At 42.4% G+C, this 15,847-nt stretch overlaps 1 protein-coding gene across 2 annotated transcripts in view; it reads left to right on the top strand.

Moving 5' to 3' along the window:
* Positions 1-15,847, top strand: part of CPNE4 (copine 4) — a 915,330-nt gene that overhangs the window by 600,142 nt on the left and 299,341 nt on the right. For both annotated transcript variants that reach the window (XM_073678089.1, XM_073678088.1), the window contains 2 exons: positions 5,228-5,302; positions 7,206-7,289. In XM_073678089.1, the coding sequence (XP_073534190.1) occupies positions 5,228-5,302; positions 7,206-7,289 (159 nt within the window). The remainder of the gene's footprint in view (positions 1-5,227; positions 5,303-7,205; positions 7,290-15,847) is intronic.

The raw sequence follows: 15,847 nt of genomic DNA, 5'->3' as shown, positions 1-15,847 counted from the left end.
AACAAATTTGGTTTTGCCATAATCGTACTAAGCTGGAGACTGAAGTTGCCAGGTCATTTTGACTGCAGGATGAACCTCGTAAACTCAATACACAAAAAACAATGGCGGAATTGCGTTTTGATTTGTTTTGTTTACAATTTAACTGTACTTGAATTTTTTTTCACATTTTCCTGTAACATAGAAAAGTTATGGTTCTTGGAACAAGGAGAGAAACAAAAAGGGAAAACACAAAAACTAAAAATTCCCAGGTCATTAAGGGGTTAAATAACAATTATGGTAATTATTGAGCATCTTGACTTGGATTTGTATGGATCATAATTCCTCTGTTATTCCTCCTGGAAGTATAATAAAAAATGCCAGCTGCAAAAATTATTCAGCATCAGTCAGAAAAAGGGAGAGGAGATGTTTCATGGCCTGTAGAAGGGCAGAGCAGGACAGGAACAATGTTGTGCTTGTATAGGAAGCTGGTGATGGCAGCAGCTCCCTGGATGCGCAGATCCACTGCTGCATTTTTGACTCTGCATATCTTCTCTGTTTCAAAACTGTGTCTTAGGCTGTGTGCCCACTATGCATTTTTTAAGCGTTTCCGTAGCGGCAATTCCACTGCAGAAATGCTTAAAAAAACGCTTGTTAGTCGGTCTGCTATATTCCCCAATAATAATGCGCATGTGCTGTGCACATTCTGCGGAAATTTCCGCTGCGGATTATCATTGCGGAAAAATCCGCAGCACTACCAATTATTTTGCGTAATCGCGGCGTTTTCGCCGCCATTGACTTGCATTGAATCGCTTAATATCCGCATGACTACATGTACACATGCGGATATTAAGCAATTCAATGTGCGGATGGTACTCGGGTCTGCAGAAGAGGAGACTCTCCCCCAGACCCAGATACCATAGTACCTGTAAAGAAAAAAAGAATTTAAAATAAAAAAACACATTATAAAGACCGCTGACGTCGGCGCTCGCGTGACCTGTCACATGACTAAATAACGTCATGGAAGGTCCTTTTACACCACCGCGAGACACCGGGAAGACCAGACGCATCAGAGTAGAAGACCGGGGGCCATCGGAAGATGAGTATTTTTTTTTTTCATTTTTTACCATTTTTATTCTTTTTTTTTAACTAACTTGGTCACACTATATAAAATCCATGCCAGTTGCATGGATTTATATAGTGTGACCAGGTTGTCAAGCACTTTCCAAGTGATGCTAAAATCGCTTGGAAAGCGCTTGTCAACCCGCATGCGAAATCGCATATGCAAAACACATGAAAAACGCTTGTCCCTGGATGACAAAACGCATGTACAATCCGCATGTACAATCCACATGTACAATCCACATGTACAATCCACATGTAAAATCCGCATGCGTTTTTGCTGCCAGGGAGATGCAGAAACGCTCAGGAAAAATCCGGAGCATTTCTACATCGTGGGCACATAGCCTTACAGTTCCAGCAAAGTGGATGCGATTTATAGAAATCTCATGACCACTGTGCTTTTTTTTAACTGACCTGCGGTGCGTGTTTGAAATCCAAAAACACGTCAATTTTTCTTGCGGGAACGCTCAGTTTTATGTTCAGATTTTTCCATAGACTTGCAATAGATGCAGAAAATCTGCAGATAAAAAAACACACGTGTTTTTAGTGCATTTCCGCAGCATGAAAAACACATTTAATCCACACATGACTGTATTAATAAAGCTTGTTTTAATCATGACATACCAAAAAGAGACAAAAAATGCAGCAATAAAAACTCATGTAAAAAAAATACAATTAAAAACGTAAGTAACCTCATTTACTTAATAAGTGCTGAAATTGTGCAATATGAAAAACTCACCAAAAGATCATCATGGGAACGTAGCCTCAAGTGCTGTGGAATATGAGGCTGAAAAAAATACATAATGAAGAGTGCTGCCTGAAATTACAGCATTTTTTTAATTCTTCAACTGCGTACAATACATGTGAAAATAATATTTTTCATGGCTATGATATCTTAGACTTAGACTCCTATTAAAGTCTGTAGCATTTTGCCTTACTGTTCTTTTTCCTTTAGCGTTTTTATTTTCTTTTTTCATCCAGTGAACATAACCAGTACCCGAATTGATATTTAGCACTTGACCCTGACAGCTCGATGGGAATCTGTCTACTGAACTTATGACACACGATGGCTTTCTATTGTGATTCCTATACTCAATTTTATTGATATATAACATTTGCATGACACAGGCCTGCTAAAATGAATATACTACAGGACACACTTTGAGTTCTGATGTTATACTTAATTTAAATACAGAAAAATATATGTATGCTATTATTATAAGGTTTTGCTGCCATAGAAAATGATTTTTTTCAACCACAGAATGTTTAAAATTTTTGAAAAATAAAAACTGCCACCAAAATCCTTGCAGAAAATACCATCTAAAATGTTTGAGATATTATTGTGCAAAAGAGCGTTTAGGCTACATTCCCAGAATGAGTATTTGTTGAGTTTTTGATGTTACAGATTTTCTGCACTTATTAGGTAAATTCGGTTACCTGCGCTTCTTACTTGCACTTTTATCGCAGTTTTCATGCTGCAGTTTTTGTCTCTTTTTTGGTATGCCATGTTTTACACAAAGCTGCTTTGTTTTTGATGCTTTCTGATATTTGACTTTGATAAAACGTTGATACAGTCATGCATGGAAACACACTAAAAATGCATGAGCGTTTTTTACCTGCAGATTATCCTCACCTAATACAAGTCTATGGGAAAAATCTGCATAGAAAACTCAGCGTAAGAAAAATTGATATGTTGCAGGTTTCAAAAAGGTATGGCAGGTCAGTTTACATTGTGTAAAATAAAAGCACAGTGTGCATGAGATTTCTATGAATTCCATCCACTTTGCTGGAACTGTAAGACGTTGAAACAAAAATATGCAGCGTCAAAAACTCACCCAAAACTCATCAGGAGAACATAACCTTAGGTAAACTGACTCGCTTAATTTTCTAAATATGTGCAGTTTTTAATTGTTAGATTACAATTTCAGTTTGCATCATGTAATTAAGTAAAAGTTGCATTGTGCTTGGCTGCTGTGAACAACAAAGATAGTTTTTATATTAATGCTCATTAAGTTTTGCGCCACATAAGAAATAAAACTAAGGGGCCGATTCATTAAGATGTGCTTTGGTATCAGACGTGCCTGATTTATTAAGCGATACACGCCGCTTAATAAATCAAGTCAGTGTTCTCCAGCGAGCTCTTCATTAAGATTGGTGTGCGCTATACAAGTCTTAATGAATCGCCCCCTATGTTCTAAAAATGTGCTTGTGAAGAAAGTGAATCCAGCTTCAATCTATAAAATTTAAATCCTTTATTAAAAATTAACATAGCAACACTAAAATATGCCTAAGTGTAGGCATGACTGGGGATGAGGGTGCAAGGAGGTGAAACCGGGCACGTTTCAAACAACTGCTGCATTCTTAAATTCAGACTGCTTGAACTGCTGCATTCTTAAATTCAGACTGCTGTGTTCTTAAACATAAGATCAAGGTTAAGAACGCAGCAGTCGTTCGAAACACATCTGGTTTCACCTCCTTGCACCCCTCATCCCCAATCATGCCTATGCTTAGAAATATTTTAGTGTTGCCATATTCATTTTTAATCACAAAATAAAGGATTTAAATTTTATGGATTGAACCTGGATTCGCTTTCTTAACAAGCATAACCAACGTCTGGCAGAGACGAGACTCGGGGCTTCACCACACCAGAAACTTATATAAGTTTCCATCAAGGAGGGTGATCTGAATTCTCCTGCTGACCTAACGGCTCATTCAGATATCACTAATTTTTCTCGTACACAAAAAACAACAGTCTTTTATCAGTGTGTTGTCAGTTTTTCCCATCAGAGTTTGGTCAGTGTGTTGTCAGTTTTTACCATCAGAGTTTGGTCAGAGTGTTGTCAGTTTTTACCATCAGAGTTTGGTCAGTGTGTTGTCAGTTTTTACCATCAGAGTTTGGTCAGTATGTTGTCAGTTTTTACCATCAGAGTTTGGTCAGTATGTTGTCAGTTTTTCCCATCAGAGTTTGGTCAGTATGTTGTCAGTTTTTCCCATCAGAGTTTGGTCAGTATGTTGTCAGTTTTTCCCATCAGAGTTTGGTCAGTATGTTGTCAGTTTTTCCCATCAGAGTTTGGTCAACGTGTTGTCAGTTTTTCCCATCAGAGTTTGGTCAGTATGTTGTCAGTTTTTCCCATCAGAGTTTGGTCAGTATGTTGTCAGTTTTTACCATCAGAGTTTAGTCAGTATGTTGTCAGTTTTTCCCATCAGAGTTTGGTCAGTGTGTTGTCAGTTTTTCCCATCAGAGTTTGGTCAGTGTGTTGTCAGTTTTTCCCATCAGAGTTTGGTCAGTGTGTTGTCAGCTTTTCCCATCAGAGTTTGGTCAGAGTTTCATCAGTTTTTTTTCGAGTGAAAAAATAAACTGATGGAGGTTTTTCAAGCTTCTACTATTAAACAGTCTGTGAAAAATGGATAGGATACGGATGGCATCCAAGTGCTGTCTGATGTTTTTGCTGAAAATTAAATAGCCAAGTTGTAGACAAGTCGTACTCCAGTTGTATGTCACGTGCGACTTGATATTACGTCTATGGCAAGTGAGTTGTGTGCGACTTGCAACCAGCAAGAAGAAACCCAACACATTTTGTAACATATGCGACTGCCACAGCCACTGTTTATCGCTAAATAAGGCACGAGAAGTCCCATAGGCTCTGTCCTCCAGTAAGAGGAGCCAACAACAATTAGGGTCAAACTTCCACTAGGGGTATAGTCACACATTCGGGTCATATTGCATTTGGTGTAAGTTATACATTTGGTATATAGAAAAATATAAATTGACTGCAACATGTACAATAATAAACTTTCTTTAAAGAGGTTCTGCAGGGAAAAAATAGAGAAATAGAGAAGATATCATTATAAATAATCTGCTTAATACCTTTAATTAGCAAATTTGTTTAGTCTAGGAAATCTCCAGGTCCCATCGGCGGAGCTTCCTACTGCACATGCTCACAGGCACCTGAGCTGTCATAACATTTTTTTTCTATTCCCAGAGATCCCCTTTAAGGTCTGCTTTACACTTTTGCATTAAAACTTATCTACAAAGTTCTGTGTTGCCCACATCAACTAGTATATTCAAAATATCTGACTTCTTTGAAATTGGACATTGAATTAACCCTTACCATTGTTTCCTTTTTAGGTGATTGCAGAAGAATTATCTGGGAATGATGACTATGTTGAACTCTCATTCAGTGCTCGAAAATTAGATGACAAGGTAAAATGCTGATTTTTTTTTTTTAACATCTACGAATACATTTTTTCTAAAACAAAAATCACTTAGAATAAAATATCCATATCTGAACAGCAGTAGGTTTGTAATCCCTTGGGCCAAATGTGTGAAAGCTCAGTACAGAGATGTCTAATACATTTTTAAACCCTGATCTGCTACCATAACAGGAGGGTATCCGTTTTGTGTAGCGTATGGAAAGTTTCACAATCACCATAAAAAGACATTTTTTTTTTTTTGTATGTTTGGATAATTAATACATTGGGTCATTTGAAAACCCAGCACCAGCCAGGCTGTGCTTCCAAATCATTATACCATTACATGGTGGAGCAGTTCTCTAGATTGTGATGAGGTGTTCAGCAAACAGTATGTCACTTAAGCCAGAAGGGGGACTGGCAAGCTTGAGTCCATCCCCGTGATTGTATTCAGGTTTGGGAATTCAGCCCTCAAAGTTCCTTTCTGTATGTTACTGTACTCGGGAAAATGAAAAAAGAAGATAATTGGGACTATGTTTACTATGCTAGATAGCAGATTGGTGGCAGTTCAAGGGCCTAATTCTTCATGACAGGTTCCTTTTAAAGAATGCAAAAAGGGGATGCTAAGTAATTATGCTAGAAAGTCTCTATTCAGCTACTCTGTCCTACATTAGCAACTGGTGATAATAAACTAAAATATAAAATGCAGCACCAGTCTGCCATTAAAAGGTAACACATTAGTATTATCTTATATTGGGAAAGATATGGCTTAGAGAGAAGAACATATTATTTTACTTACCTTTTATAAGGCACTCCTGTGACAGCAGTTTGAGTACGCAGCTAGTTTTGGCCACCAGTGCATCCAATTAGAAAGCTTAAAGAGATTGTCCATTTTTGGGGTCATTTTTTTTTAAAATTTGGAATAAAATCATTTTAGCACTCGGGTTTCATTAAAAATGTTGCATTTTTCTAAGCCTTTTGTGTTTCACGGTCTATTGGTAGCTTTGAAATCAGTGATTGACAGCGGCATTTAACATGTTAACAGGCACGGGTCGATCGCGGTGTTAAAGTGCCTGCAAAGCAGTCAACAGATCACAGGGAACGCAACAGTTTGTACCTTAAAACCCCTATGCAGGGATCTAGCCTTTGCTGTGAAACCCCCTGGGCTGTATCTAGGAGTAGCTGCTGGCCGGTGGTACAAATTGGCAGTAAAGTAGTTGTATAGCCAGAGCACAATTAGAGGGACTAAGACAGGGATAAAGTCAGACTGCAGGGACATTTTCAAAAGGATAGCTGGTGTGAGAACCAGGAAGATAGAATCAGAGATAGAATCTTCAGGCAAGTAGAAGGTTAGATCAGTCCAGGGTCAGCAATCCAAGGGTCAGACACAAGGGGTAGTGTATAGTCGGTTGAGATATAAACTTTCATGTTGCTATCAGTTTTTGGCAGTGGGTGTGGTTAGTTAATGAGGTTAAGACAGATTTTTGAATTGCCACTACTTTAAAAAGACACAAACAGCAGTGCTGAGCAGTGTGTCATTGACATGAGTAGCCAGCCAGTGATGACATGAGTGTGCACACCTCCTCATAACCCTGCGCTCTTAGCGCAGCTCACCAAGTCAGAGTGACAGAGCCTGACAGCACAGGATCAGGGCTCTATAATAATGTGACAATCAGATAGATTGTAATATAAACACTTTAGATAGATAAGACTGCATAAAAAGATAAAAGATATTTGCGGATACCAGCTGTAGTGCTGAGATAAAAGAAGTAGAATTAGATGTTGTAAAACAGTAAAAGCAGAGGGACAAATCTTCTAGTTATTGAATCTCCTATTTCAATCAACTGTGAAAGAAGAGATGCAAACAAACAGAATGGAGCTGCCAATCCATTTCATTGAATACCATTTCATTTCAGGATTTCTTCAGCAAGTCGGATCCATTCTTGGAAACTTTCAGAATGAATGATGATGGCACTCAACAGCTGGTCCACAGGACTGAGGTAAAAGCCTAGTATACGTATATACAGTGGGTACGGAAAGTATTCAGACCCCTTTACATTTTTCACTCTTTGTTTCATTGCAGCCATTTGGTAAATTCTAAAAAGTTCATTTTTTTTCTCATTAAAGTACACTCTGCTCCCCATCTTGTCTGAAAAAAACAGAAATGTAGAAATTTTTGCAAATTTATTAAAAAAGAAAAACTGAAATATCACATGGTCATAAGTATTCAGACATTTTTCTCAGACACTCATATTTAAGTCACATGCTGTCCATTTCCTTGTGATCCTCCTTGAGATGGTTCTACTCCTTCATTGGAGTCCAGCTGTGTTTAATTAAACTGATAGGACTTGATTTGGAAAGGCACACACCTGTCTATATAAGATCTCACAGCTCACAGTGCATGTCAGACCAAATGAGAATCACAAGCTCAAAGGAACTGCCCAAGGAGTCTCATTGTCTGGGGGTCCTTCATGTGTTTTTGAGCAAACTCTACGCGGGCTTTCATATGTCTTGCACTAAGGAGAGGCTGTGAAGGACTCCCAGACTATGAGAAATAAGATTCTCTGGTCTGATGAGATGAAGATAGAACTTTTTGGTGATAATTCTAAGTGGTATTTGTGGAGAAAAGCAGGCACTGCTCATCACCTGCCCAATACAATCCCAACAGTGAAACATGGTGGTGGCAGCATCATACTATGGGAGTGTTTTTCAGCTGCAGGGACAGGACAACTGGTTGCAATTGAAGGAAACATGAATGTGGGCAAGTACAGAGATATCCTGGATGAAAACCTCTTCCAGAGTGCTCTGGACCTCAGACTTGGCCGAAGGTTCACCTTTAGTGTTGAGCGAGCACTAAAATGCTCGGGTGCTCGAAGCTCGGGCCGAGCTAACCGTGATACTCGGGTGTTCGACCCGAGCAACGAGCCCAATGTTAGTCTATGAAAGACCTGAGCATCTTTGCGGTGGCACCCCCGGCAGTCTGTAGAAAGCCTAAAAAGTGCCCAAAACGATAGTGACAGTGCTCAAAAGACATGAGGACAGCATGGGCATTGCCCCAAGAAGCATTTCTGCCCCCCTGGTCACTGCTGTCAACAACGTGGACAGAGGTATTAAGCCACTTTTACGGGCTCACAATAAAACGTTCAAAAACGAAACTGAAATGGTTTTCCAGTGAAAAATGTTAAGGAACTTCCTTTCCAGGGTAAAGACTTGTGTATAAGGTAAAATAAATAACCAAAAACAAAAATACTCCTCCACACCTTGGGCTATGTTCACAAGTAGCATTTTTTATGCATTTTTGCACTTTTGTATTGCTTTCAACTGTGACAAATGCATTCACCGGGAAATGTCATTTTAACATTTTACAATCTTATCTGGCCATGTGCTGTGTGACACATGCATACAGTGCTGAAAAGACATGGGAACAGCATGAGGAAGACCCCTGGAAGCATCTCTGACACCCAGGTCACTGCCTAAAAGTGTGCCCATCAGAAGTGATCCTTGCCGCATCAGAAGATGCAGACTTGCAACTATCCTCGTGCAAGTCCTTGTCCCAGGTTAGTGTTCAATTGTACCTCCCCCATTCCTTGCAATGCAAGCGCAAGTATGCAGCCTGCCACCCACCCACCCCCAATACCATACTGCTAGCTTGCACTTGAAATGGGGCCTTTTAGTTTGGAGGAGGCCGAAGCTGGCCACTACCTCATGGCTGATTTGGCAGCGAGATATCCATACTCAGTCCCCAGCCTCCCGGTGGCCGGGTGTCCACGCTTGGTCCCCAGCCGCCAGGGGGCAACCGGGTGTCCATACTCGGTCCTCAGACGCCCCGCGGCCGGGTGTCCACACACGGTCCCCAGCCGCCTGGGGGCGGCCGGGTGTCCATAAACAGTCCCCAGCCGCCCCTATTTCTCCTGGGAACTTCCCCCACACTTTTCTTAGCCTAGCCTGCTTTAGGGCAGCATTGGACGAGCCCACCAGAGAACCAGACTCCTCCAGTGGGCCCTAGCTTCTCCATCAGGGGAGTTGAGAGTGCCAAGGTCAGGAGCATGATGATGATGATAGAAGTTAGCGTCTGCTTTGTTTTCTTGGAATGCAAGCACATGTATGTAGTAGCGGCTAGGCCTGAGGTGGTCAGCGTTTTGGCGCATATCCTACCTCCTCTGAGGATTGCTGGATGTTTCCCTGCTACTATCCCAGTTCTACGACTCCCATTAAAACAAAGCTTCAGGTGATGAATGATGGATGAGGTGGTGGCAAAGGAGAAAGAGCAGGAGGAACAGGGACCATTCACATCAATATCAGGCCAGTCAACCACATATGTCTTGTAGGATATGTTTCTATACCAAAAGGAGCGGTTCGGCTACACAGTTATAGGGCATGCAGTGAGTGCAATGCCTACCAAAAATTTTGAGGCACTCCAATGCCCCTTGGAAGTGACATGGAGGTCAGAGGGCCTTAACTAAACCATTTTTTCCATTTATAGCAACTGGGTCTCCTGTGCACTGTTGGCCTAAGCAGTGAATGGAAGGCTTTCCAAAAATTATGAGGAACTGCAATGCCCCTTGAAACAGACGTGGATTACAGCATACTAAAAACCTTCTACCCATTATTGGGGAGTAGGTCTCCCTTAGTGTTCGCCTATGCATTGAAAAGCAAAAGCTGACTAAAATTAGGAGGAAATGCAATGCCCGTTGGAAGAATGGTGGAGGTCGCAGTGGAATAAAAAGACAATATCAATGCCCCTTGGAAAAGTGGTAGAGGTCGCATTAGCTTAACAAGATGGTTTTAATGCCCCTTGGAAGAATCGTGGAGGTCGCAGTAGCTTAACAAGACGGTTTTAATGCCCCTTGGAAAAGTGGTGGAGGTCGCAGTAGCTTAACAAGATGGTTTTAATGCCCCTTGGAAAAGTGGTAGAGGTCGCAGTATCTTAACAAGACGGTTTTAATGCCCCTTGGAAGAATGGTGGAGGTCGCAGTGTAATAAAAAGACAATATCAATACCCCTTAGAAAAGTGGTGGAGGTCGCAGTAGCTTAACAAGACGGTTTTAATGCCCCTTGGAAGAGACGTGGAGGTTGCAGTAGCTTAACAAGAGGGTTCTAATGCCCCTTGGAAGAGACGTGGAGGTTGCAGTATATTAACAAGACGGTTTTAATACCCCTTGGAGGAATGGTGGAGGTCGCAGTGGAATAAAAAGACAATATCAATGCCCCTTGGAAAAGTGGTGGAGGTCGCAGTAGCTTAACAAGATGGTTTTCATGCCCCTTACAAGAGACATGCAGTACAGCATATTAAAAACATTATTCCCATTATTGGGGAGTGTGTCTCCCATAGTCTTTGCCTATGCCTTCCATGCAAAAGCTGCCAAAAATTAGGACGGAGGAACTTGCAATGCTGGCAACACGGACCACGGCCAACTGGTGGTATAGTGGTGGTGGAGGCTGAGGATAAGGAGAAGAGCAAAATACAGCCGAAATGAGGAAGCATATACCCATGTGTGGGTGTTAAGCGGTGCATGGGAATACACCTCCCGAAAAACACAGTGGATTTGACTTTATGTTACTCTGCTGTCATTTGGTGGTGATGAGAAGTCCAGCCCTTGTTCATTTTGATAAGGGTCAGCTTGTCAGCATTGTCAGTTGACAGGCGAGTGCGCTTATCAGTTATAATTCCCCCAGCAGCACTAAAAACACGCTCCGATAACACGCTAGCGGCAGGGCAGGCCAGGACCTCCAAGGCATACAGAGCGAGTTCATTCCAAGTGTCCAGCTTGAATACCCAATAATTAAAAGGCACAGAGGAATCACAGAGGACGCTGGTACGGTCGGCAAGGTACTCCCTCACCATCTTTTGAAACTTTCCACTCCTTGTGAGAGTACCCCGCGCCTCAGGGCCTACAAGCTGGGCGGGTCTCAGAAAACTGTCCCAGAATGTTGACAGTGTTCTCCTGCCTCTGCTGGATTAGAGCTGCGTCTCTCTCACCTGTACGCCTTGGTTGGTCAACGAACTGTGACCTTTGCCGCTAGCGTGTTCAGATGGGAATTTTTTTAATAGTTCTGCCGCAAGGGCCTTCTGGTACTGCCACATTTTTGTAGACTTCTTCACATCAGGAATAAGAGAGTGAAAGTTCTCCTTGTAGCGGGGGTCTAAAAGTGTCACCAACCAGTAATGGCTGTCACCCAACATTTTGACAACGCGAGGGTCACGGTTAAGGCAGCGTAACATAAAGTCAGCCATGCGTGCCAGACTGGTAACGGGCAAGACTTCCGTGTCCTCACCAAGATGACGACTGACCATGCTCTCCTCCTCCTCCTCCTCCCCCCTGTCCTCAGGCCACTCACGCTGAACCGACTGTATGACAGTTGTACAGGTACTACCGTCTACAGCGCATGATACCAGCTCCTGTTCTTCCTCCTCCTCCTCCTCTCCCTCATTGTCCCCCAATGCACGTTGAGATGAGATGAGGCTGGGCTGTGTTTAATCGCCCATTACGGCTTCTTGATCCATCTCATCATACTCTGGCTGCCTAAAAGGCAGCATTTCCAACGCAAACAGTCGTGAAATGTGCGAATTTAGGACTGTGGCCTGTGGGGCGTTGGCTGCGAATTTGCGCTTTCGTTCAAAGCTCTGGGTTATGGACAATTGAACGCTGCGGTGGGACGTGGACGTGGACGTTGATGCTGTTTCTTGAGAAATTGCCATAACAAGTGAAGACTGAGAGGAGGGGGCATCTTTGCATGCAGTATGGACAGGGGATTGCCTTGCACGCACCACAGGGGGTTCTATTACACGCACAACAGCAGAAGAAGCAGTGTTGACACCCACTGACACTAGTCGTGGTCCCTGGGGTTCGCCCCACAAAGTCGGGTGCTTTGCTGGCATGTGCCTGATCATGCTGGTGGTGGTCAGGCTGGTAGTTTTGTCACCCCTGCTGATGCTGGCTTGGCAGGTGGTACAAATGGCCTTTTTGGGGTTATCAGCAGAGTCTTTAAAAAACTTCCAGACTCTGGAAGACCTACCAGTTGTACTGGCAAGGTCCCTCGTGTTGGTGTTACGGGGAACTGTTGCCAGCCTTCTGTGTGCGGCCACCACACTGCTTCTTCCTGCCTGTTGGGGTACTCTGCCTCACTCCCCCTGTGTGCTGCTGGCCTCTCTCTGCGTGTCCTCCTGCCACGTTGGGTCAGTTACTAGATCATCCACCACCTCCTCCTCTTCCACTTGCGCACCACGATCATCCTCCTCACTTCCTGGCAATTGTGTCTCATCATCGTCCACCTCTTGTGACAAATTGCCAGCGTGGACTTCCTGTGGCCGTGGCTGTTCAACTATTTGGGCATCGCTACATGGGATCTCCTCTTCCACCACTTCAAGCGGAGTAGGCGAGGGGCACAAATATGGAAATGGACCAGTGAACAGCTCTTCAGAGTGTCCAAGTGTGGGATCAGTTGCTGTCTGACGACACTCGGCATGGTGGGAGGAAGGAGCATCAGGGTGAGGAGGAGTATGCGGTCGAGACTCATGGCTAATAAAACTTGACCGTGTGGAAGACAGACCGGAGGTGGTGGCGCCCAGGTCACTGGAAGTATTATCTGCTATCCAATTAATAACCTGTTCACACTGATCAGTTCGCAGTACTGGTGTTTTAGTGTGCTTCCCTAGTAATTCGGTCAAGAAGTGGGAGCGAGAAGATGTGGCTGTTGGTTGTGGCACATTTTCACCTTGGCCACGGCCCCGTACTCTACACGCACCATCACCAGAGCGTCCAGTTCCACGTCCCTTGCCACGCGCCTTGTCCATTGTAAATGAAGTAAAATAGCTTACACTCGCAATATCAATGGAGAAAGGGTAATAAAAAGGAGATTAGAACCGTGGAAGAGGAAAACCACAGCTCTATTTCTCTGGCCTACACCAGACTCTTTTAAACAGATATATTGGTGTCTGACCAGTCAGGGAGACACTACTACAGTTTTTTTTTATGGCAAAAAATGCCAAAAGCAGGATAATACAGAGATTTGACCCGTGGAACTGCAAAACCACAGTTCTATTTCTCTGGCCTACACAGACTCTTTCAAACAGATATATTGGTGTCTGACCAGTCAGGGAGACACTATTACAGTTTTTTTTTTAACGGCAAAAAATGCCAAAAGCAGGATAATACAGAGATTTGACCAGTGGAACTGCAAAAAAACAGTTCTATTTCTCTGGCCTACACCAGACTCTTTTAAACAGATATATTGGTGTCTGGCTTGTCAGGGAGACACTATTACAGTTTTTTTTTTACGGCAAAAATTTCCAAAAGCAGGATTATACAGAGATTTGACCCGTGGAACTGTAAAACCACAGTTCTATTTCTCTGGCCTACACCAGACTCCTTTAAACAGATATATTGGTGTCTGACCAGTCAGTGAGACACTATTACAGTTTTTTTTTTACGGCAAAAAATGGCAAAAGCAGGATAATACAGAGATTTGACCTGTGGAACTGCAAAACCACAGTTCTATTTATCTGGCCTACACCAGACTCTTTTAAACAAATATATTGGTGTCTGAACAGTCACAGACACACTTAATTTTTTTTTTTTTGGGGGGGATACCAAAAAGTTAATAAGACGCGTATTTGTACAGTCTGACTGAGGAAAAAAAAAATACAGGATTTAGATGAAAAAAAAAGGAGTTTTCCTAGCCCCTGAGACCGGGGGATAAGTCTAGCAATTTGACCAACAGGAGCACACAGGACTGTAATGCAGCGTTTGCTGGTATAGCCACTGCGTCTCCTATACAGCCTGCCTGCCTGATATCTGTGATGGATATTAGTCCTGAGAGACCCTACACTACCTATTTCACACTATATATCTCTCCCTAACTCAGCAGCACTCTCCCTACACTGTCTGATCCGGAGCGACTGTGTCCAAGATGGCAGCGCCCGGTTTTAAATACTCGAGGTGACACTGTGCGGCCATCCAATCACTGTAATGCCCACAAACAACATGTCTGTGGCATTCCAGTGACTGGCTGGCAATCCCTGCATGTTCATTGGCTCTGTAAAGAGCGCCAAACGTGCAGGGCGGTGACCCGAGCTCCCGCCCGATTAACCGGAAATGCTTGGTGCTCGCCGAACAACCAGAGTAGTGAGATGCTCGGGCAAGTACCGAGCAGTGTCGAGCATGCTCGCTCAACACTGTTCACCTTCCAACAAGACAATGACCCTAAGCACACAGCTAAAATAACAAAGATGTGGCTTCATAGCAACTCTGCAAGGAAGAATGGCAGAGGATCCCCAAATCCAGGTGTGAAAAACTTGTTGCATCATTCCCAAGAAGCCTCATGGCTGTACTAGCTCAAAAGGGTCTAAATACTTATGATCATGTGATATTTCAGTTTTTCTTTCTTAATAAATTTGCAAAAATTTCTACATTTCTGTTTTTTTTTCAGTCAAGATGGGGTGCAGAGTGTACTTTAATGAAAAAAAAAAAAACTTTTTAGAATTTACCAAAAGGCTGCAATGAAACAAAGAGTGAAAAATTTAAAGGGGTCTGAATACTTTCCGTACCCACTGTATATATTTATCTCAACACATATGTACACTGTGTGGCAGCAGACTCTGATTAATGAATACATAAATTCCACTACTGCCATACACGTAAAAACATAAGGTTCATACTTATAGTAACATTATTTGATCAAAAACCAACCTCGACAAGTGATCTCCTCTTGGATGGTCTCTATCGCTAATGTTCTACCTTTCCATGTGCCAAGCCTCATGTTAACCGAGGAAGTGAAAGGAAACCCGGCATAGCTCTAAATTATTGGATAAGGGTGCTCAGCCCTGGAGGATGCCCGATGCATACTAAAAATATATATTATATATATAGATACTGTATGTATATATATTGTGACAAAGTCACTGGCAGAATACTGAAGGGGAGATATGTTTCACTGAGGCTCTTAGCTTTAGTGATGTAAACCTGGACGTTTTCTCTCACATAGTAGGTACAGAGATGATTAATTGGCCATTTAAAAGGGCATGTTTTATAGGTGAACGATCGTAGTGGGGAAGGGAGGTCATTCACCATATCTCCACCCCAGAGTGTGGTCTGGGCTTTATGGGCTTTAAATAGCCAGCTTTTTCACTCAGGTGTTGTTTCAGTGTGTGGAAGCTAGCTCCTGAGAGGTAGGAGCTTGTGTTTGTGTGCTAAACTGGACCAGGTGCTATTTCTAACTCTTACTGGCTGGACCTCGGTCGAAGTAAGGACTGTACTGTACCTTTTTCCTTTTCGTTTCCGTTTATGCCAGAAAGGCCATGTTTATGTTATGCACTTGGCCATGGTTTATGCTGCTTCTTATAATAAACCACCAAGTCATTTAAGGAGACAGTGTCCTGTATCTACCTCTGAGTGCGGCAACTCTACCACAATATATATATATATATATATATATATATATATATATATATATATATATATACATGCAGTTGTGTGGAAAAGTGTTTGCCCCATTCCTGATTTTTTATTCTTTTGCATGTTTGTCACACTTAAATGCTTCAGATCACAAAACAAATTTA

The sequence above is a fragment of the Phyllobates terribilis genome, unplaced genomic scaffold, assembly GCF_046119375.1.
Source record: "Phyllobates terribilis strain yellow unplaced genomic scaffold, ASM4611937v1 Scaffold_4__5_contigs__length_816908805, whole genome shotgun sequence".
NCBI classification, from domain to species: domain Eukaryota; kingdom Metazoa; phylum Chordata; class Amphibia; order Anura; family Dendrobatidae; genus Phyllobates; species Phyllobates terribilis.
The sequence above is the reverse complement of the archived record's forward strand: the minus strand, read 5'-3'. Positions and strand labels throughout refer to the sequence as shown.